General features: G+C 41.9%; 2 protein-coding genes and 1 non-coding gene across 3 annotated transcripts; 2 read left to right on the forward strand and 1 right to left on the reverse strand.

Annotated features, from left to right (window-relative positions):
• Window positions 1-11,944: 11,944 nt before the first annotated feature.
• On the reverse strand, window positions 11,945-12,051 carry LOC125586729. The gene has a single exon (XR_007323264.1). It is a non-coding gene; the product is annotated as a small nucleolar RNA R71 (small nucleolar RNA).
• A 535-nt stretch (window positions 12,052-12,586) lies between these two features.
• On the forward strand, window positions 12,587-13,609 carry LOC125586138. Its single transcript, XM_048755956.1, has one exon. It carries the CDS (start codon window positions 12,587-12,589, stop codon window positions 13,607-13,609), a length of 1,023 nt encoding a protein of 340 aa, XP_048611913.1.
• Window positions 13,610-16,512: 2,903 nt separating this feature from the next.
• LOC125586139 lies at window positions 16,513-16,884 on the forward strand. The gene has a single exon (XM_048755957.1). The coding sequence runs from the start codon at window positions 16,513-16,515 to the stop codon at window positions 16,882-16,884; it is 372 nt and encodes a 123-aa protein (XP_048611914.1).
• The last annotated feature ends 6,218 nt before the right edge of the window (window positions 16,885-23,102 follow it).

The raw sequence follows: 23,102 nt of genomic DNA on the forward strand, positions 1-23,102 counted from the left end.
GCTTGGTTCTCTCATGATGAACCTGATCCTTGGCTAAGCAGATAACACTTAAGCTATCACAGAACACAGTAGTCTGATCATGATGAAGACCAAGATCACTGACCAATCCTCTCAACCATATTGCCTCCTTAGCAGCTTTTGTCAATGCCATATACTCTGCCTCAGTTGTAGAAAAAGTCACTGTCGACTGCAAAGTCGCCTTCCAGCTCACAACAGAACCATCCAAAGTAAATACGTAACCAGTCATAGATCTCCTGCTGTCCACATCTCCTGCATAATCCAAATCAGAATACCCAGTAACCAGTCTCGGATCCTTGTCTCCATAGACAAGACCAATATCAAATGTACCCTTAAGGTACCGGAAAATCCTCTTCACAGCGATCCAGTGCTCCTTTCGTGGCTGAACCATGAACCTACTCACAACACTAACTGTGTGTGCAAGATCTGGTCTTGTACAAACCATAGCATACATCAAACTTCCTACATCACTAGCATAAGGAACACGTGACATATAATTGATTTTCCCTTCAGACATTTCATCACTCATGGTAGGATGAAAATTTGCAGCACATGGAGTATCGATAGGCTTAACATTAAGCATCCCGAATCTTGTCAAGATCTTTTCAATGTAGGCCTTTTGTGACAAGAACAACTTCTTCTTCGTCCTATCCCTGAAGATCTTCATTCCTAGAATCTTCCTCGCAGCACCCAAATCTTTCATCTCAAACTCAGAACTCAGTAGTTCTTTCAGCTTCTGAACATAACACTTCTTCTTGGCAGCTATCAGCATGCCGTCTACATACAGCACCAGGTAGATATACGACTCATCCTCCACCTTGCTCATGTAGACACAACAGTCATAAAGACTCCTGTCGTAGCCCAACTTGACCATATAGCTGTCAAACCTCTTGTACCACTGTCTAGGAGACAGCTTAAGTCCATACAGCGACTTCCTCAACTTGCACACATGATCTTCTTTACCAGGTTATAGAAAAACCTCAGGCTAAGTCATATAGATCTCCTCCTCAAGCTCTCCATGAAGAAAAGCAGTCTTCACATCAAGTTGCTCCAACTCCAGATCCTGACGTGCTACTATCGCCAATAGCACTCTGATAGAGGTGTGTCTGACCACGGGTGAGAATATCTCATTGCAGCCCACGCCTTCTCTTTGACTGAAACCTCTAGCAACAACTCGAGATTTATACTTGACTCCCTCTTCTGGTGACTGACCTTCTTTTAGCTTATAAATCTACTTGCAAGTCACAACTTTTCTCCCAGGTGGTAGTGTGACCAGATCCCATTTGTGATTCTTTTCATGAGATTCCATCTCATCTCCCATTGAAGCAAACCATTTCTCAGATGCATAACTTGAAATGGCTTCTCTGTAAGTAGACGGCTCGTAAGTGTCCACTTCCTCTGCAACCTGTAGTGCATAACCCACCATATCTTCAAACTGATATCTCTATGGTGGCCTAACATCAACTCTCCTTGGTCTGTCTTTAGCAATACTGCGTTTTTCAGACCCAATACGTTGATTTCCAAAATTGGAAGATTGAGACTGCTCATCAGACGTCGATCGCTCGCTCTCTTCCTGCGGATCGATCGATCTCGTGTTGTCGGACATCGATCGGAAATCTTTGCCATCGCCCAATCTTGTGTCTGGCGTAGATCGATCGCTCCCTGACACTGGATCGGTTGATCCTGGGTAGTCTGACTGCACTTCCTGCAGCTCCACCTGCTTGTCAACATCCTCCTGCTCTGCTTCTGAAATGGACTCAGCTGAAACTTGGAACATATAACTCTCATCAAACACAACGTTCCTGCTCATAACAACCCGTTTCTCAGATGGAGACCAAACTCTGTATCCCTTTACACCATCTCCATAGCCCATAAACACTCCCTTCTTCGCTATTGGTTCCAGCTTTCCTTCATTAACATGATAGTAAACTGTGCAACCAAAGACTCTCAGAATAGAATAATCAGCAGATCTGCCTGACCAGACCTCATTAGGTATTCGACACTCGATCCCTGTATGCGGTCCAAGATTGATCAAATAACAAGCCGTGTTCACTGCCTCAACCCAAAATCTCTTCTCTGAACCAGCATTAGAAAGCATGCACCTCGCTCTCTCCAGCAATGTCTGGTTCATTCTCTCTGCTACACCATTCTGCTGTGGTGTATACCTGATTGTATGATGCCTACCAATCCCTGCATCCTTACAAAACTGATTGAACTCTGTTGAACAGAATTCCAGACCATTATCAGTACGAAGCCTCTTAATCTTCTTCTCAGTTTGATTCTCCACCAGTATATTCCACTCCTTGAAGCTGTTGAAAGCTTCAGTTTTTTGCTTCATGAATGTTATCCAAGTCTTCCTCGAATAGTCATTAATCATGGACACAAAATACCTGTGACCCTTCAGCGACTCCACCTTGGAGGGACCCCAACAATCTGAATGGATGTAATCCAGCGTGCCTTTTGTTTTATGAACAACCTTAGGAAACTTTTTTCTGTGCAGCTTCCCAAATACACAGTGCTCACAGAACTCAAGGCTCTTGGTCTTATGACCACAAAGAAGATCCTGCTTCGACAGAATCTGCATCCCACGCTCGCCCATATGTCCAAGCCTCATATGCCACAACTTGTCCATATCTTCCTTGCGAACCTCTGGAGATGCAACATTTTCTGAACTTGAAACCGTAGAACCTTCCAGCAAATACAAAGTACCATGAATGAAACCTCTGAGAATCACATTTGAACCTCTGTAGACACTCAAAACTCCATCTCCACCTGAATACTTGAAACCTCTGCTATCCAAAAGACTAACTGAGATCAAGTTCTTGGACATAGATGGAACATGTCTAACTCCAATCAACGTGCAGACTCTATCATCATGTGTCCTGAGCTTAATAGAACCGATTCTTGCAATATCGCAAGCAAAGTCATTCGCCATCTTGATCTTGCCATCAGTCACTGCCTCATACTCTGAGAACCACTCTCTCCTTGGACACATATGATAAGATGCGCCTGTGTCCAGGACCCACACATCTCTAGGATGTGTTTTTCCATAAGCAACCAGCGCAATATCTTCATCAGATTTAGCCTCATTCTCGGCTACCGCAGCGGAACCAGTCTGCTTCTTCTTCTTAGGACAATCAGATTTCCAATGTCCTTTCTCTTTGCAGTAATTGCAAATATCAGTTGGTTTATGACCCTTTGAAAACGACCTTTTGTTTTTTGACTTCTTGCCTTTTCCAAAGTTCTTTCCACCACCTACAAACAACCCAGAAGCTTGGTCGTCTGTACCAGAACCAGATGCCTTGTGTAGCAACTCCCTACTATGAAGTGCTGACCTGACTTCCTCTAAACTCACTGTATCCTTACTCCCTATGAATGACTGAACAAAGTTCTCATAGGAGTTTGGTAGTGATACCAACAAAATCAGTGCCGCATCCTCATCTTCCACCTTAACATCAATATTCCTCATATCCAATAAGATGGAATTTAGACTGTCAAGATGATCTTGGAGTTGTGTACCTTCTTGCATCCTCAGAGCGAAAAGACGTCGTTTCAGAAGTAGCTTCTTAGTCAGAGACTTTGTCATGTATAGACTCTCTAACTTCGACCACAAATCAGCTGCAGCATCAACACCGGAAACTTCGATGATGATCTCATCTGCCAGACACAACAAAATTGTTGAATACGCCTTCTCTTCAGTAACCTCCATCTCAGTAGTAACAGGTTCAACTTTCTTCCCTGACAACGGTGCCCAAAGACCTTGTTGCTTCAGCAACGCCTTCATCTTGATTTACCAGAGACTGAAACTGTTCCTTCGAGTAAACTTGTCGATCTTCATATTCATCCCAGACATCTTCTCACCAGATTCAACCCGAAGCTCTGATACCAGTTTGTTGTGACGGATGTGAGAAGATAGAGATTAACAGATGGATAAACAATAAAGAAATACATAGAGATTTAACGTGGTTCACGCCTAACGGTTACGTCCACGGGCAAATAGAGATTTTATTGATGGAGGAATTACAGAGATCTGTCTACAAGATGATCAGATCTAGTTTCTCTACGGCTGCTAACTAGGTTCAGAGGAGGCACAAGACATATATAGTTGTGTTCCACAAAACCCTAGCACTAGTGGGCCTCAAAAAAGACTAAGGCCCAACAGATTCAAGGCATTATTCAACATAAATACATATGACTGGTAGTCCTTATATAATATGATGAAGAAGCCTATAATATCTGTCGACTGTGAGAAATATATAAATATACTTCCCAAAGATAACCTGGTGCATGTTTTTTTTTTTTTCATCTGATTTCCATTGATAACTTAAAAAATATACTAGGTTGAGATACTAAAGCCGGCAGAACACAAAGAAATCCCCAGAAGCTAAGCCCACAAGAGGGAAACAAGAACCCAAACAAACACGGGTGACATACAAACATCCAGAGATTAAACGAACCACCTACACTCCTTTTACAAAACACAAACTCAGCTATCAATGATAAAAGAACAGAGCTTTAATGAACTAAAACTAGCCAGAACTCTTGGCAACAAACTGAACAAGAGAGAGCAAGCAACTTAGAGGACTTCTTTATGGAGAGCAGAACTTCATTTGAACCACCTGTTCATAATGATAACATCCACACCACTTCAACGAAGTGAAGACATAAAACCAACCTGGTGCATGTTAACTAGTGTTTATTTCTTACTCCCTCCGTTCCCGAAAGTAAGATGTTTTAGATTTTTTACTTGTTCCATAAAGATAGATTTTCTATATGTTTAAGGTATTTTTTTATACTTTTAAGAAATATTAAATGAAAATATTTGAATTGATTAAATTTTATTGGTAAAAAGTTATTGGAAAATATATAATAAAGTAAAATAAAATTTAAATTATAAACATTTATTGAATTCTTAATAAGCGTGAACACTTTATAAAATTTTATTTTCAGGAATAGATTAAGTATTTTTTAGGAAAACCAAAACACTTTTTTCTATAAAAGGATCAGAATAGTACACTGACGGCTGATGATTGACATCTGGCAAGTAGCCCTTTTATTATAAGTTTCATTTAGAAAATCAATATAAAGAAGAAAATTAAAAATTGAACCAAAAAAAAAGAAGAAAATTAAAACATTTTATGATGTTGTTGGAGAATCGAGATTTGATAGGTCGAGACCAAAATATGTGATGCCCACGTGGTCACTGGTTCTTCACCATGTTGTCCCCTTTTGGGTCTAACCAAAAACTCTTCAAAAGCTTTGACAGTGAATCTAGTGATACTTACTTTCTAAAGTAAAAAGGCTGGAGATAATTAAAGGCTAGACTTATAAATTGGAAAACTATACTTTCCATTTTTAAATAGTTGTTATATATAAATCGGATAATATATGTAGTTTAGAGACTGAACCAACATTTTATGGCAGAGAAAAGAAATCTGAAGGTAACCTGTTTCTTTATTTTATAATCGAAATTTAAATATAGAATTAAAATTGCAAAAACACAAAAAATATAATAACTAACTCTTATTATTAGATTTAAAAATTCTCTCAAAATTAAATCAATGTGTTTCTCTTGATGTTACATTTCTCTATGAGAACTCTTTATATAAGACTAAACTACTCGTTAACCTAATAGTAATATGGAAACATAAATCCTAAGCTCGATATGTTTTTCTTTTTTATTAACTCATCAAACTTCACTTTAATGAGTTAACTTGCTCCTCAAGTTAATTGGAATTATCCAATATTCTCTCCCTTAATTCCAACTTGAATCGTGGGTATGTTAATCTTCTGAACTCCGATGAACTTGCGCATTTCTTCGAACTTGATCCTCGTCAATGGTTTAGTGTGTATGTCTGCCTTCTGCTCCACTCCAGGTACGTGTATAACTTAGATCAAGTCGAACTCTACACATTCTCGAATGAAGTGGTACTTCGCGAGTATGTGTTTGCTTCTACCGTGAAACACCGAGTTCTTGGTAAGGGAAATTGTTGTCTTGTTGTCAATCTTCGACACGACCTTCTTGTCTTCTTTGTTCATGATCTCGGTCATTAACTCTTTTAACCATATTGCTTGTTTTGCGGCTTCTGTAGCTGCCATGAACTCTGCCTCACATGAAGAGAGTGCTACTGTGGGTTGCTTGCACGATGTCCAGGTGATCGGCGATGTTCCTAGGTAGAACATAAACCATGTAGTGCTTCTTCCACCATCAACGTCTATGTTATGGTTGTTGTCACTATAACCTGTAATCTCCGTTGTTCCATTCCGTTTGAAGAAGAGACCATGCTCTTTAGTGCCCTTTATGTATCGTAGTAGATGCTTCACTGCTTCTCCATGACTCTCTCTTGGACTCTGCATATATCTGCTTAATACACCAACTGAAAACGCCAAGTCCGGTCGTGTATGAAGAAGATACCTTAAGCATCATATGGTGCTTCGATACGATGTTGCTTCAATCTCAGGCTCCTCCTCTGCCTTTGATATTTTCAAACTCTTGTGCATCGGAACATGAGTATAGTTACATGACTCTATCTTCGTCTTGACAAGTATACCTTGCGCGTATCCTCCTTGCTTGATTCGAATTCCATCAGCTCCTTGCGTTACTTCTATACCAAGATAGTATGTAAGCTTCATGAGGTCTGACATCTCAAATCTTCTTGACATATCATCTTTGAATTGCTTGATAACGTTGAACGAAGTCTCTGTTACAAACAACTCATCGACGTATATAGCTATAATCAGAAGCTCCCCCTTCTCTTTTTTTTGTTGATAATATCGCATGTTCCTTGGTGCACTTCGTGAACTTCATCTCTTTGAGAACACTGTCGAGTTTGCTGTTCCAAGCTCTCGGAGCTTGACGTAAAACCATATAGAGCTTTCTGAGTTTGATATGTGGTTCTCTTTACCTTTCTCTTCAAAACCTTCTGCCTGAGTTACGTAAGAAACAAATCTAACGGAGACAGAAGAGGCAAATGCATTATTTATGCACGAAGTAGTGTTCCTCAACGAAGAAAGAGTGTTTCCTATAAGATTTGATGAGTGGGATGGAAATACTAATATATGGTTTCTTGACAATGGTGCAAGTAACCATATGACATGCAAGAGAGTGTTATTCTCTAAACTAGACGAAAGTGTGAGAGGTAAAGTCAAATTCAGTGATGGATCAAACGTCGAGATTTATTGGGAAAAGTTTGATCACGTTCACCGGAAAAACAAGAGAGAGAAGAGCACTCAAAGATATCTACTACATCCCAAGTTTTAAACACAATATCATAAGTCTTGGACAATTAACTGAGATGGGTTGTGAGGTTAATATGAGAGAAGACTTACTGATGCTGAAAGATCTCTGTGGAAGGCTATTGGTACAAGTCTCAAGGTCACCAAACCGATTGTACAAGACGCCAACGGAGGTTGAATATCTGAAGTGTCTTCAAATACAAGAAACTGATGTTACATGGACGTGGAATACACGGCTAGGACATGTGAACTTTGGAGTCATGAAGAATATGGTAGACAAGGAGATGGTAGTAGGTATGCCTCAGGTGATACACGAGAAATATGTGTGCAGCGCCTGCTTAGTTGGGAAGCAAACTCGGAAGTCTTTTCCGCCTAAAGCAAAGTATCGCGCAACACACGCATTGGAGCTGGTACATAGTGACTTGTGCGGTCCGATATCATCACCAACACCAGAAAAAATAGAAATGTATTCGTCTTAATTGATGATTACTCAAGATATATGTGGACGGTGCTGCCAAGAGAGAAGAGTGAAGCGTTTGATCGGTTCAAAAATTTCAAGGAGTACGTGGAGAATCAAACGAAGCTAAAACTCAAGACTTTTCGCTCTGATAGAGGAGGAGAGTTCACATCTTCTGAGTTCATTCATTTTTGTGAACAAAACGGTGTAACTAGACATCTCACCGCACCGTATACACCGCAACAAAACAGTGGGGTCGAGAGAAGAAATATAACACTAATGGAGATGACAATGAGCTGGATGAAAGCAATGAAGATTCCTAATCAGCTATGGGGAGAAGCAGTAGGTCATTCAATGTATCTCATAAACCACATTGCTACAAAGGCTTTGGAAAACAAGACTCCATACGAAGGCTTGTATGTTAAGAAACCGAATATTGAGCATCTAAAGGTCTTTGGATGTGTAGCTTTCGCAAAAATCAAAGATCCTCATCTCAAGAAGCTGGATCAACCTAGGAATAGAGCCTGTCTCAAAAGCTTACATGCTCTATGATCCGGTCGTGAAGAAGGTAGTTGTTAGTAGAGATGTAATTTTTTACGAGAAGAAAAGTTGGGATTTTTCTACACTATCAACAAACGTGGAAAAAGAACCAAGATCATTCAAGCTTCCTCATATCGATGTTAAAGAAGAAGGAGATGGTGATGAGCATCAAGATCACCAACACCATGAAGAACAAAACAATAAAGAAGAAGAAGTTGTAGACGCAGGTGAACACGAGCAAGTAGCATAGAACAATGATGCAAACCAAGACCAGCATGTAACATCAAGATTAACATCAGAAAACCAAAGCGGTTCGATGATTACATCCTACTAGCTGAAGTTGAAGGTGGCAGACTCTTGCTCACCATAGATGGTGAACCAGAAAGTTACATCTAAGCTGCAGAGATACAAGCTTGGATCGATGCAATGAAGGTAGAGATCGAATCTATCATAAGAAAACAAGACCTGGAAGCTCGTCAAGAAGCCGACAGGTGTGAAACCGATATGTTTAAAGTGGGTCTATAAGATCAAGAGGAATACAGATGGAACAGTGATCAAATACAAAGCAAGGCTAGTCGCAAAAGGCTACGTGCAACAACAAAGCATAGACTTTAACGAAGTGTCTGCACCAGTTGCTCAGATAGAACCATACAACTACTCTTGGCGTTAGCAGAAAGTAATGGATGGGAGATCCATCACCTAGATGTGAAAACTGCGTTCCTAAACGGAGACTTAAACTAGGGTCGTGTAGGACAATATGAAACAAAGTGCCCCATCTTGTCGCATCTCTAGCATTTAACCTGAGAGTAGTCCTTCTTGGTCTTGTCCGAAGCTTCTCCTCCTTTGTTATGCCCATCAGAACCATTAGACCTTCCTTGTCCTCTTCCTCTTCCACCATAACCTCTACCTCTGCCTCTTCCTTGCGAGTTGTTATGGCTTCCACGACCTTGCGTATCATTCTTTACCAACATTAGCTTCGATTGATCTTCATCTTGGGTATCTTCTTTTATGCGTTCTTCGAAAGCCTTCAATCTCCCAACAATGTCTTCGAATCCTGTTGAATTTTGGTCCAACACTTGTTCTAACGAAGCTACGATGTGAATAAACTTTGTACTTGGAAGTCCCTTCAAAAACTTCTTTACCATCTTCGATTCTTCCATTATCTCTCCTAACGCTGCTGGTCTCGATGCTAAGCCTGGAAGTTTTCATGCGCAGTCATCTACCGTGTATGTGTCTGATATCTTCAGTTTGTCGAACTCAGACGTCAAAGTCTGTAACCTTGCTTCTCTCACGCGATCAGCACCTAGGTTACGGGATTTAATAGCTTCCAAAATCTTCTTCGATGTATCATGTTATCCTATCTGAAGTATTAGCGCCTCCGGGACTGATTGAAAGATTAGAGCAATCGTCATATTGTTCTTCTTTGCGTCATCACTCCCTGGATCAATAGTATCCCAAACTTTGTATAAACAAAGCATAACTTTCATTCGCATCGACCATACAGTGTAGTTGGTCGATGATAGCATCAGACATCGTATGTCCTTTTTCATCTCAAGACTTTTATCACGTGCTTGAGAATTGTTATCGTCTCCCATGTTTTGATCAAATTACAAGTCTTCTTGTAAACGATTTTCGCAACCTGGAGCTCTGATACCAATTAAAGTTGCAAGAACACAAATAATTATAAGAACTAACTCTTTTTATTAGATTTAAAAATTTTCTCAAAACAAAATTAATGTGTTTCTCTTGATGTTACATCTCTCTATGAAAACTCTTTATATAGGACTAGGATACTTGATATATGGTGTTTTTAATACCATTATATGTGTGCTTTGAGCTAATTCTAAGTCTTAATTCGTGTTTAATTGATATCATTCCAGGTTTGGAGCAGGTGAAAGAGCAAAGAAGAGGGATTCAGGAAGTCAGGTGTCGTTTTGAAGGATTCGATGCGGAACAGCCATCTAGAACAACCTTTGGGTTGTTCCCGAAGAGAACAAGCGTTTGACTGTTCCCCATCATTTAGGAAACTTCCTATTCTGGAAGTTTGCCCTAGATTCCACTCTCTCTTATCTCTTTACCACCAACGCCTCCATATAAAAAGGCCTATGCTATCATTTCTTTTTCTCACGCTAGTTTTGCAAGAGACAGAGAACTGTTTTCTTTGGATTAAGCAACTTGTAAGGGAGAAGGCTTCATCCCCACGAGAAGATCATCCTGAACCCTTGTCATTCTACTTTATTTTATATGTTGTATTATTCAGAAACCATGTCTGTGTCATCCTGCTTTATGATTGAGTAGTAGGCTAAGTTTGCTTAGGACTGTAGGGTGTTATCCGCATGAACTGAACACAAATAAGTGATCTTATATGTTCTTCATTCATATTGTTCTTACTGCTTACATTGAATTGATCACTTAATGTTCGATTTCTGATTTAATCACCTAGCTAACCGCTTAGGAGATAAATTGACATATATTGAATGAGCTTTGTATCCCTAATCAGCGAGAGTAGATATTAGGGTATTAAGTGAACTAATCAGATCTTGTCTCTAAGGCTTGTTATCGCGTCTTGTTCCAAGTGAGAACTTAGGATTCAAGACCGATCTGCAAAGGGAGCAAGACCACGATAGTGGATTGTTCTAGCTGAATGATCTGAGTTCTAGACTGCACCTCATTGCACTTGAATAGTTGTTCAGTTTTGCATTGACACCCGATTAATAACCCTAAGCCGGCTTCATTTAAATCAAATTTGAACCATCTAGGTATTCTAGTTACTTGCGTCACAATTAATTCTCAAAACCCCACTTTTTTCTCAGCTTATTATTGAACTCATAAGAGTAAAGAGTAAACTGGTCCTCTGGATTGAATCTCAAATATTACAATTACCACTGTTAACTTGACAGTAGCAAGGATTCATTTTTAGTGTATCAAGTTTTGGCGCCATTGCGATGGGGACTAAGCGTTTACCTTTATTTTTCGGTTTAATATTTAGTCTGAGATATCTAACTTGCTTTATTTCTTTGTTGGAACAGATGATCCAAGTGCATGACCAGTAGACATACTCGGAGCAACGCACAAGGACCACTACATCAACTGACCAACGACGAACTCGCAAGATTAGAAAGACAGAACCGTCAACAGCCAAGAACAACCGACACCAACATGGGTGATCACGGCAATATATATGACCTCACTGCTGCATTGGCACTCATTCAACAACAAATGCAGACTCAGCAACAGCAGATGTTGCAGATGCAGCAGACCATCCAAAATCAGCAACAAGCTGCTCAGGAACAAGCAGCCGTGAACGCCGCGCGAAAAGAGCGTGGTGCTTTTATTGGGGAGCGAAACCTTTCGTGGAACTTCGCTACTAACCGCTCCCCCATCAACCCTCCACCCTGTACTCGACAAGATTATGAGATCAAACCTGCACTGATAGGTCTGGTACATAAGAGCACGTTCAGTGGCCTCACTTCAGACATTCCAATGGACCACATAGAGGCCTTTGAGAGGATCTGCAATTTCTCTCGCTCTAATGGAGTGCCACCAGATTATGTCAAATGCACGTTGTTCCCATTCTCTCTTGAAGGGAAAGTTTCTCGCTGGTTGCAATCTCTCCCAACCGGTTCTCTCACCTCATGGGACCAGGTTCGATCAGCATTCCTGAGCCACTTCTACACAAAGTCCAAAACCGCGGCTCTACGGCACAGAATCTCCAACTTCAAGCAGAAGTCTGATGAACCTTTTCATGAAGCTTGGAAAAGGTATAAGGAATACCAGAGAGAGTGCCCACACCATGGGTTTGATGATGATTATATATTGGAGGTGTTCTACGATGGAGTGAGTTATGAGTTCCGAAACACCCTTGACTCTTCTAGTAATGGAGACTTCATGACTCAAACCACACCTGGTGCGTTTGCGTTGATTGAGAACATGGCATCAAGTTCACTGAACAAGAACAAGGAACATGACCGCTCGAAGAGTGTGAACAGCATAGATGATCTCGCAGCGAAGGTGGACCAACTGTTTAAGGGAAACCAAAGCCAAGTGTTCATAATGGAAGAAGCAACTCCTGAGAAGAGTACCGGTGACCTGGCGTTTGAAGCTGAATTATCAGGGGACGATCAGCAAGAGGTGAGCTACGTGAATGGGTAAGGATGGCAGATCAAAAACTACCACCCAAACCCTAACGTGCGGAACAACCAACAGCTTTTCTGGCCTAAGCAAGATAAACCAACTGATCATGCACAGAGTAACCAAGGTCAGTATGCCGGGTATCAAAAGAACTACCAACCCCGGGCTTATGTTCTAAGCTAACCGCAGAACAACACACCCCAGATGCAGAAACACCAGAACCCTCAACCAGCTACCTCCACTCCTATCATTGCTCCGCAAGATGAGACAAAGGTCATGTTGCAGCAGCTGCTCCAAGGACAACAACTCCATGGGAAAGCTCTGAACCAGGTTACTACCGAGATCAATACCAGAATGAACCATATGTTCAGAGATTTGAGCTCCAAGTACGATAATGTCGCGAGCCATATGAGACAGATGGACATTCAGATAGCTCAGACTGCTGAGAGCGTCAAGAGGCAGCAAGGTACTCTACCTGGTAAAACAGACAAAAATCCTAAGGAGTGCAATGCAGTTCAACTGAGGAGCGGAAAACAACTTTCCAAGCCGGAGAACAAGAGGTTCACCACAGCTGAGAAAGGGAAGCAGAAAGAGTCAAAACAACTACCAGCCGATACCCCGGCAGTTGAGAGGAATACGGAACCAGCAGTTGGAACAAGTTCGCCAGGGCCAGAACAACCAGCTGAAGCTGTTCGCCCGATCCCAGAGGTTGTTCCTCCTCGCGAATACATTCCTAAAGTCCCTTACCATGTTCCAGCAAAGGCCACTCGTAAGGATAGAGAGGAGATGAAGTGCAGGAAGATGCTGGAGGACCTAACCGTCCGACTCCCCTTGATGGATGTGATCCAGATGATGCCCTCCATGCGCAGCTTTATGAAGGGATTGATCTCAGGAAAAATATCAGAGAAGAGCGAATTCATGACAGTTTCCAAGGAGTGCAGCACAGTGCTTCAGAATATGCAGATAAAGAAGCGAGGAGACCCCGGCAAGTTCGTCCTCTCTATCCAGTTTGGGAAGACAGTTTTTGCATGCTCCTTGGTTGATCATGGATCCAGCGTGAACCTCATGCCTTACTCTGTAGCACGACGTCTAGGACACACGCATTTCAAACCAACTAAGATGTCCTTAGTGTTCGCGGATAGATCAGTCAAATCCCCAGTTGGTATACTAGAGGATCTCCAAATAAAGTCGGAAACACCTCTGTTCCAGCAGACTTCGTTGTTCTAGAGCTGGAAGAAGAGTCTAAGGATCCTCTCATCTTGGGAAGACCATTCCTACATTGATGTGCGACAAGGGAAGATTGATCTGAATCTTGGGGACATAGTCATGCAATTCGAGATGGATGAACTACTAAAAAAGCCGATGTTAGATGGGCAGACCTTTGAGGTTGATGAAGGGATTGACCTGCTGCAACCTCGCGAAGGAATGATCGAGGAGATTCTTACAGAAGACCCACTTGAGCTTGCACTAGTAAGAGCTGAGGCCGAGCAGAGTGTCGTAAACATTGATGCAGACGGGTATGCCAAGATGCTTGATTCCGCAAGGAGTATGGGAAGAATGGTAGCGAGTCTAAGTCTGGAGGAGAGAAGCAACAAGGACGAGAACACTCCAGCTGGAGCGACCCCTACACCGAACTTGCCTGTTCCACCGGACCAACCAGATGATCCCTTGAGTGAGCTTAAAGCTCCCAAGGTTGAGCTAAAACCCCTTCCCAAGGGGCTCAGGTACACTTTCTTAGGTTCGAATTCCACTTATCCTGTCATTGTGAACGCTGAACTAAATAATGTGGAAACTGCATTGCTTTTGTGTGAGCTCAGTAAATATCGTAAGGCATTAGGATATTCACTAGCTGGCATACATGGCATTTCACCTGATTTATGCATGCATAGAATACACCTAGAAGATGAATCAATGACTTCTATCGAACATCAGAGAAGGTTAAACCCGAATCTAAAAGATGTTGTTAAGAAAGAGATTATGAAACTTCATGAAGCGGGTGTGATCTATGCCATATCTGATAGTAAATGGGTTAGCCATGTTCATGTAGTACCTAAGAAAGGTGGGATCACTGTTATCACAAATGAAAAGAATGAATTGATCCCTACTAGGACAGTGACAGGACATCGCATGTGCATTGATTTCAGAAAATTAAATGCAGCAACCAGAAAGGATCACTTTCCACTCCTTTTTATTGATCAAATGCTTTAGATATTGGCTAACCACCCATATTACTGCTTTTTAGATGGTTATTCAGGTTTCTTTCAGATCCCTATCCATCCAGACGATCAGGAAAAGACGACGTTCACCTGCCCCTATGGAACGTACGCTTACAGGAGAATGCCATTCGGCTTGTGCAATGCGCCAGCGACATTTCAGCGCTGCATGATGTCAATCTTTACTGACCTGATTGAAGACATTATGGAGGTTTTCATGGACGATTTCAGCGTCTATGGAAGCTCATTTAGTGTCTGTTTGTCTAACTTGTGCAGGGTACTAAAAAGGTGTGAGGAGAAACATCTAGTGCTCAATTGGGAAAAGTGCCACTTCATGGTCAGGGATGGATTTGTTCTGGGGGCACAAGATCTCCGAGAAAGGCATTGAGGTGGATAAGGCAAAGATCGAGGTAATGATGAGCTTGCAACCACCAACAACTGTGAAAGCTATCAGGAGTTTCCTGGGTCACGCGGGGTTTTACAGAAGGTTCATCCAGGACTTCTCTGCAAGGAGATCAAGTTTGATTTCGACAATGAATGCTTAGCTGCGTTCCATACCATCAAAGGAGCTCTTGTCAGCGCGCTTGTAGTACAACCGCCAGACTGGGATCTCCCTTTTGAAATCATGACTGATGACAACGATTTTGCAGTTGGAGCAGTCCTTGGGCAGCGCAAAGATAAGAAACTTCATGTAATCTATTACGCAAGCAAAACCATGGATGAAGCTCAATGCAGATACGCTACGACTGAGAAGGAAATTCTGGCTATTGTTTTTGCATTCGAGAAGTTCAGATCCTACCTGGTGGGATCTAAGGTCATTGCGCACACCGACCATGCTGCTCTTAAGTACCTGCTCACAAAGAAAGATGCAAAACCGAGGTTGTTGGGATGGATTCTTCTTCTCCAAGAATTCGATCTTGAGATAAAAGATAAGAGAGGGGTCGAGAATGTGGTTGCAGACCATTTGTCCAGAATGAAGATTGAGGACGACACAACTCTTGATGAAGAACACCCAGTGGAACACGTCAACGCGATTGGTCTGCATTTCGCAGAACAACCTCTGCGAATGATACCCGACTGTTCTCGCATCGCGGAACAGCCAGTCGCCGCGATCCAAAAGCAATACTCTCACCTCCCGTGGTTTGCTGAGATTGCGAATTTTTTTGCTGCTGAAAAGCAACCTCTTAAGTTCACTGTAAACGACGAGAGGAAATTTTTAAGGGAGGCAAGGCGTTATGTTTGGGATGAACCGTACTTGTATAGACATTGTAAGGATGGCTTGTTCAGAAGGTGTGTTCCAGAGGCAGATATCCCAGGAATCCTACATCATTGCCATGGTTCTTCTTACGCAGGCCACTTCGCTACATTCAAAACGGTTTCCAAAATCCTTCAAGCGGGTTTCTGGTGGCCAACTATGTTTAGGGATGCTCACGCCTACATAGCCAGATGCGATGCATGCCAGCGACTTGGGAACATCAGCAAGAGGAATGAGATGCCTCAGAATTACATTCTAGAGGTCGAGGTGTTCGACTGTTGGGGAGTTGATTTCATGGGCCCATTCCCTCCATCCTTCAAGAACAAGTACATCCTCGTCGCCGTTGACTATGTATCTAAGTGGGTAAAAGCAGTGGCGAGTCCCACTAATGATTCAAAAGCGGCGACTAAGATGTTCAGCTCCATCATCTTTCCGAGATTTGGAGTGCCTCGAATGGTCATTAGCGATGGTGGAACACACTTCATCAACAAGGCATTTCAGGGTCTCTTAAAGAAGAATGGAGTAAGGCACAAGGTGGCGACCACTTATCATCCATAGACAAGTGGACAGGTTGAGGTTTCCAACAGGGAGATCAAGAGCATTCTCCAGAAAACTATCAACACCTCACGAAAGGACTGGTCACTTAAGCTGGAAGATGCCCTATGGGCCTACAGAATGGCCAACAAAACGCCGCTAGGGACCACCCCTATCACCTGGTCTACGGTAAGGCGTGTCACCTTCCTGTCGAACTCGAATTCAAGGCTACATGGGCAGTCAAGTTACTGAATTTCGACATCAAGCCAGCAACTGAGAGGCGCATGATCCAAATCCATGAGCTGGAAGAGATAAGGCACCTCGCCTATGAAAGCTCCAAAATTTATAAGGAAAAGACCAAGGCCTACCATGACAAGCGAATCATTGTCAGACGTTTCGAACCCAACAATAAGGTCTTGTTTTTCAATTCAAGGCTAAGGTTGTTCCCAGGCAAGCTGAAGTGTAGATGGTTCGGACCCTTCACTGTTAAGGAAGTTTGACCCTACGGAGCTGTTGTGTTACTGGACAGAAAAGGAGACGAGTTCGTAGTGAACGGGCAGCGCTTAAAGCATTACCTTGCTGACTCCACTATCGCAGAGGGCAAAGAAATTCCCCTAAGCGATCCCCCATCAGCCTGATCGGCTGATCCAACTCAAGCTAATGACTTTAACCAAGCGCTTGGTGGGAGGCAACCCACTGGTTAGTGTGTACATTGTTTTCTATAATCTATTTTATTTATTTTCAGATTTATTTTGTAGGTCAAAAACAAGAAAAAAAAAATCGGACACTTCAGTCAGAACAACCAAAGGACTGTTCTTCTGGTAGAACAACCCATTGTCTGTTCCAGGTAAGTGTTCCAGGTAAGTGTTCCGACCCAAAAAAAAAAAAAAAATGAAGGGCAGTTAGGGCTTTGCCTATTTAAGGCTCCACCCTTCCACTTTCCCCTTTTTCACTCCGCCGTATACTGTTCCCCAACCCTTGCGATTTTTAAGCAACCACCAAAGCTCCGATCTTCATCCATTTTAAGTGGTTTTTGCTTCTCGCTCATTTGGAATTTCGAGTTCTTTCTGTTTTTGCAGTCCATTTCACCATTTTCAACAGGTAAGTGGCTCGACAATCCCCATCCAAATCGCAAAACTCGGTTTGCAAAGTTCATCATTCTAACCGCTTCATAGATCGATTCTTTTTTAACTACTTGATTTCAATTTTCCCTTTTGCTGTAGGGTTGATTTAGAAGATGAACTCATGATTCATTTCACATTTGCGATTTGCAATTGATAGGACTGTTTGGATTCGGTTTGTGGATAGTTGAAAGGAGTTATTGGGTTGAGTTTCGATTTGTTGGTTGTCGAGTCAAGGAAATTTACGGTTTGCATAAGGAGGGATGAAAATTTTTCTATTCCATTTCTTCTATGCGCATAACAGAACTAAAGCTTTATTTTGTTTGCTTTGCAGATGGCAGGCACTAAGCAATCAGCTAAGAGAACGCGAGCGACCTGCACGAGCAGTACGCCACCCCCGCAAGCACAACAACAAACCTCCGCGACCTACCCATGGCCCCGTGAACAAGAGGGTGAACCGATTGATCTCGACAGCCCACTGCTCTTGGACTTCAACTGCGAGGGATGGGATAAGGGAACAGCAGCGCGTTACAACGCCTTCCTCCGGGTTGACATGTTACCCACTCGTTTCTGCCACGCGGAGACTCTGGCTGATCTTGGGATCGACGAGGACGTGTTGGAGACGCTACACGCCATAGGGATAGCTCCTCTGTGCTATACAACACATGAGCTCTACCCAGACCTTGCTCGCCAAGTGCTCGCCACCGCCACGATCACGTACGAGGATTCCAATGCACCCTCCTACGCCAACTGCTCATTCTCTTTCATGGCCGATGGAGAGTACTGCTCCTTGTCCCTCGGCAAGCTCAATGAGATCTATGAGACAGCCACTGAACAGAAAGGAGTAGCGGTGGCGAAAAAGTTCTCTCCTTCTAACGCCTTTTGGGATTGCATTGCGAATGGGAACTTTACACCCAGAAAGGCTTACCAGTCGCAAATCAGGAACTCGGTGCTTCGGGTCATTGCAAAGATCATCTCAAACCTTCTGTTCGCTAAAGATATAACCTTGAAGGTCACCAACGGGGAGCTGCAAACCCTGTACGCTGGTATTGAAGATGAAATCCGAGCTTCTGGGTCCGGCATTCCAATTCAAAAGGTCAAAACGAACCCATGTTTCAACTTCATGACCATGATCTGCGAGAGGCGGCAGTGTCTTATGCACGGTTCGAACAAGAAGGACAGAAGCGGTAGCTTGCTCACACCGCTCTTCAAGCATTTCAGCATTGATCTCGGCAAGTACAACGTCAATAAAGAGGTTCAGTACCTTGACATCAAGTACCTTATGGCATGCCATATCATGCGTGATGAAGAGACCTACAACTTCTTTTATAAGGCAGGTACCCAGCTGTTCACCAAACTGCCTCACCCCGAGATCACCAAGTTCAGCGTGTTCGACAACATACGCTTCCTCCCTCCACCTGAGCTCCTTTGCACTGATCCACGTGCTGCAACACCTGACGCGGACATGGAAGATGTTGAGGACATCACCCCAGAAGCTGAACCGTCATACGACCTCGGAGAGCTGGCTGATGTGACCGATGATCAGGCTTACCGACGCAGGATGATTAACTCGCAGCAGAAGAACAACAGCCTCATGTGAAGGATCCTCCATCTCATCACTGGAGGCTGCATTGGCGGAAGTAACCAGCGACAGCCTCCAGCAGAGCAGACTCCACGATCGCACCGACCAGGAAAGGCACCTATGGGAACAGGCACTTCGACCGAGGAGGTTCATCGCTCGCGCAACAGACGTTCGTTTGATCCAGCCGAGAGCGGCGAGTCCGACAGAGTCCGCGGGGACTATTCTCTATCCATTGTTCTATCCATCTGAACTCTTTATTTTTATGTTTTATTTTTATGCCTTGTGTTGATTTTAGGCTGACCTAAGATTCATTTCACACCAGGGATGGTGTAAATTAAGTCTGGGGGAAGCACTGTGTGTTGAAACTTTATTTCTTTGTTTTTGAGTCAGTCCTTATGTCATTTGGATATTTTATTGAGTCAGTTTAGAATCGAGTCAGCTAAAACTCTTGTGGGAATTAGGACCTTGTGATATATTCTCTTAACCACCTCGTGCTCTAACATTCTCATCCAGTGACCTTAGCAGTGATGAAAGACCCACACTTGGACCTGGAACACCCTCTGACTTATCTCATTTGATTCTCCAGAAGCTCTCATCCGATCAGGTTACACTGGGTAGACTCAACTCCACCTAACTTGAACCTAATCTTGACTGAAATTCTTCTTGTTATGGGCACTAGATCAGGGAAACGAGACCCACGCTCAGGGCTTCTTATTCTTTTTACCAATCTTGCTGATCCTGAGTGGCTAGCTCATGTTTAGCTAGTTCCAACCTTGTACTTAAGCCTTTATTTTCACCCTCATGCACTCTGTTTTTCAATGTCATATGTGCAGATATATGCAAAAATGTCGGAGAGGATAGGATTGACACAGCCCCTTACTCGTTAATGCCTTACATTCAGAGAAGAGAGAGCAAGCATAATGAGAACAGTTGACAAGATCAAGCCCTAATAAGAAGAACATTCAAGGGTGCATGATCTGACCAGAGGAACAATGGCGACCCGTGAGAAACAAAGGGATAGACCACCAGTGGCTGCAAAACATTCACCCCGATACCTTTCCCTTGAAACCCCATCAGTATTATTCAAAAAAAAAAAGTTATTTATATACGGTATGCTTTTATTTATTTTATGATGGAGATGGGGAAGGTAACTTCGGAAGATACACGCCACTGGGAAGGGTTGAGCAAGGAGTTGGTACCGATTTTTGAGGAATAAGAAAAGAAGTCAAGAGCTGGAGAACAGTCATATGATTGACCCGAAGTGGAAAACAACCAAATCCGTGAAGCAGAAACGAGTAAGGGTTGTGGACATCAATAGATCCGTCCTCTCTTGCGCGATATCCTGCATACACTCAAATACAATAGCCCCTAAACACTCTCAGCTCCACCATAAAACAGCCTGTTCCTTATCAACCCGTCTACCATGAATAGTGCATGTAGAGAGAAGCTCACGATGTTCTTAATTGATGTTTAAGGAGTTTTGTCTCGATAGTGCAACCTTTTCAGGTATGAGATAGGGAGTATGGAGCTGATTCTCGAACAGCGATCGTGGGTGTTCTGGTAAGGGTGTGCGGTCTAAGTCTACAGCTTGTATGGTTCAGAGATGTGTGGTAAGAGCATGGTTATTCAGGAAAAGCGAGTTCCCACTCTTTCAAACCTTTCTCCCTGTTCTTGAGGCTTGGCCTTGTTCGAGGACAAACAAGGATCTAAGTCTGAGGGAATTGATATATGGTGTTTTTAATACCATTATATGTGTGCTTTGAGCTAATTCTCAGTCCTAATTTGTGTTTAATTGATATCACTGCAGGTTTGGAGCAGGTGAAAGAGCAAAGAAAAGAGATTCAGGAAGTCAGATGTCGTTTTGAAGGATTCGATGCGGAACAGCCACCTAGAACAACCCGAAGGTTGTTCCCGAAGAGAAAAGGCGTCTGACTGTTCCCGATCATTAAGGAAACTTCGTATTCCGGAAGTTTGCCCTAGATTCCACTCTCTCTTATCTCTTTACCACCAGCGCCTCCATATAAAAAGGCATATGCTATCATTTCTTTTTCTCACGCTAGTTTTGCAAGAGACCGAGAACTATTTTCTTTGGATTAAGCAACTTGTAAGGGAGAAGGCTTCATCCTCACGAGAAGATCATCCTGAACCTTTGTCTTTCTACTTTATTTTATATGCAGTATTAATCAGAAACCATGTCTGTGTCATCCTTCTTTATGATTGAGTAGTAGGCTAAGCTTGCTTAGGGCTGTAGAGTGTTAGCCGCATGAACTGAACACAAATAAGTGATCTTATATGTTCTTCATTCATATTGTTCTTACTGCTTACATTGAATTGATCACTTAATGTTCGATTTCTGATTTAATCACCTAGCTAACCGCTTAGGAGATAAATTGACATATATTGAATGAGCTTTGTATCCCTAATCAGCGAGAGTAGATATTAGGGTATTAAGTGAACTAATCAGATCTTGTCTCTAAGGTTTGTTATCGCGTCTTGTTCCAAGTGAGAACTTAAGATTCAAGACCGATCTGCAAAGGGAGCAAGACCACGATAGTGGATTGTTCTAGCCGAGTGATCTGAGTTCTAGACTGCACCTCATTGCACTTGAATAGTTGTTCAGTTTTGCATTGACACCCGATTAATAACCCTAAGCTGGCTTCATTTAAATCGAATTTGAACCATCTAGGTATTCTAGTTACTTGCGTCACAATTAATTTTCAAAACCCCACTTTTTTTCTCAGCTTATTATTGAACTCATAAGAGTAAAGAGTAAACTGGTCCTCTAGATTGAATCTCAAATATTACAATTACCACTGTTAACTTGACAGTAGCAAAGATTCATTTTTAGTATATCAATACTCCTTAACCTAATAGTAATACGAAAACATAAATCGTAAACTCGATATGTTTTTCTTTTTTCTCTAATCCATCAAACTTCAATTTAACGAGTTAACTCTTCGAGTTAATTGGAATTATCCAACAGATAAATGAAAGGTTTGGTGCATGATGGTCATGGAAATAAAAATCATTGGTACGATCTACAAAACCAGAGCCGTAACATATTATTAGTAAATCTAGGATTATCCTTACGTAGAGATAAATGTTTTTGAAACAGCTAATCAATGGTGTGGCATACAATGAGAGTCGAGAGATGATCATTATCAAAAATTTGTAAATAGCTAAGTTAAGTTTTGCAATTAAATGTTGGTAATGAAGGTAGTTCAAGGTGTCATCTTTTTCGTGTTAAAAAAAAAAAGAAGGTAGTTCAAGGTCTATAGAAATGCCAAACGCGTGTACTTTGAAACCCTTGTCTCCACATCCATTAATAATCTAAGTAGGTGTTTTTCTCCCTTCCATCTAAGCTTGGTCCTTTACAAACAATTATCTGTAAGGCTAATTATATATAATCTCTGTATTAGCAAAAGAAATTTGTATTAAAGAATTGGATCAGGTGTATGGAATCTATGCCGAGGAACGTGCGAAAGCATCTCTGAATTGGTAATCTCAGGTGCTGTTTCTGCCCCCCCCCCCCCCCCCCCCCCCCCCCCCCCCACGTCCACGACTGTTACACATTTGTATACTCCCACTTTATCATATTTACTTGCACAAGTGGCTATTATTTTAGTTGTTAGTATTTGTTGGAACTCTAGGGTAACTATTATTAAAGGAAAAAAAATATAAATCCATTTTATTTTATTTTTTGAAAAACATGTTAGATATTCTTTGGTTTATATGTTGTTAATTACATACTGAGAATGGTAACTGAGCTGAAAAGCTGAACTGTAACTGTAAGGCATCTATAACATTTTTTATTTTTCCCTTTAAAATAAAGAAACTTTAAAATACATATGGAGTTTTCTATTAATATATTCATCTATAACATAGAAATGTAGAGAAAACCATTTTCTATAATTAAAAAATATACTGTAATATTTATATTATAAAAGAACACATTAAAGCAAAACTATAGATGTTTTTTAGAGTTCATTTCTTATACATAAGATATGAGTCAGAG

Source organism: Brassica napus, chromosome C4 (genome assembly GCF_020379485.1).
Source record: "Brassica napus cultivar Da-Ae chromosome C4, Da-Ae, whole genome shotgun sequence".
In the NCBI taxonomy this organism is placed as follows: Eukaryota; Viridiplantae; Streptophyta; class Magnoliopsida; order Brassicales; family Brassicaceae; genus Brassica; species Brassica napus.

Excerpts from the sequence above, each read along its gene's own strand:
- LOC125586138 (XM_048755956.1), top strand. The coding sequence starts at position 12,587 with ATGCAGAAACACCAGAACCCTCAACCAGCTACCTCCACTCCTATCATT.
- LOC125586139 (XM_048755957.1), top strand. The coding sequence starts at position 16,513 with ATGGGCCTACAGAATGGCCAACAAAACGCCGCTAGGGACCACCCCTAT.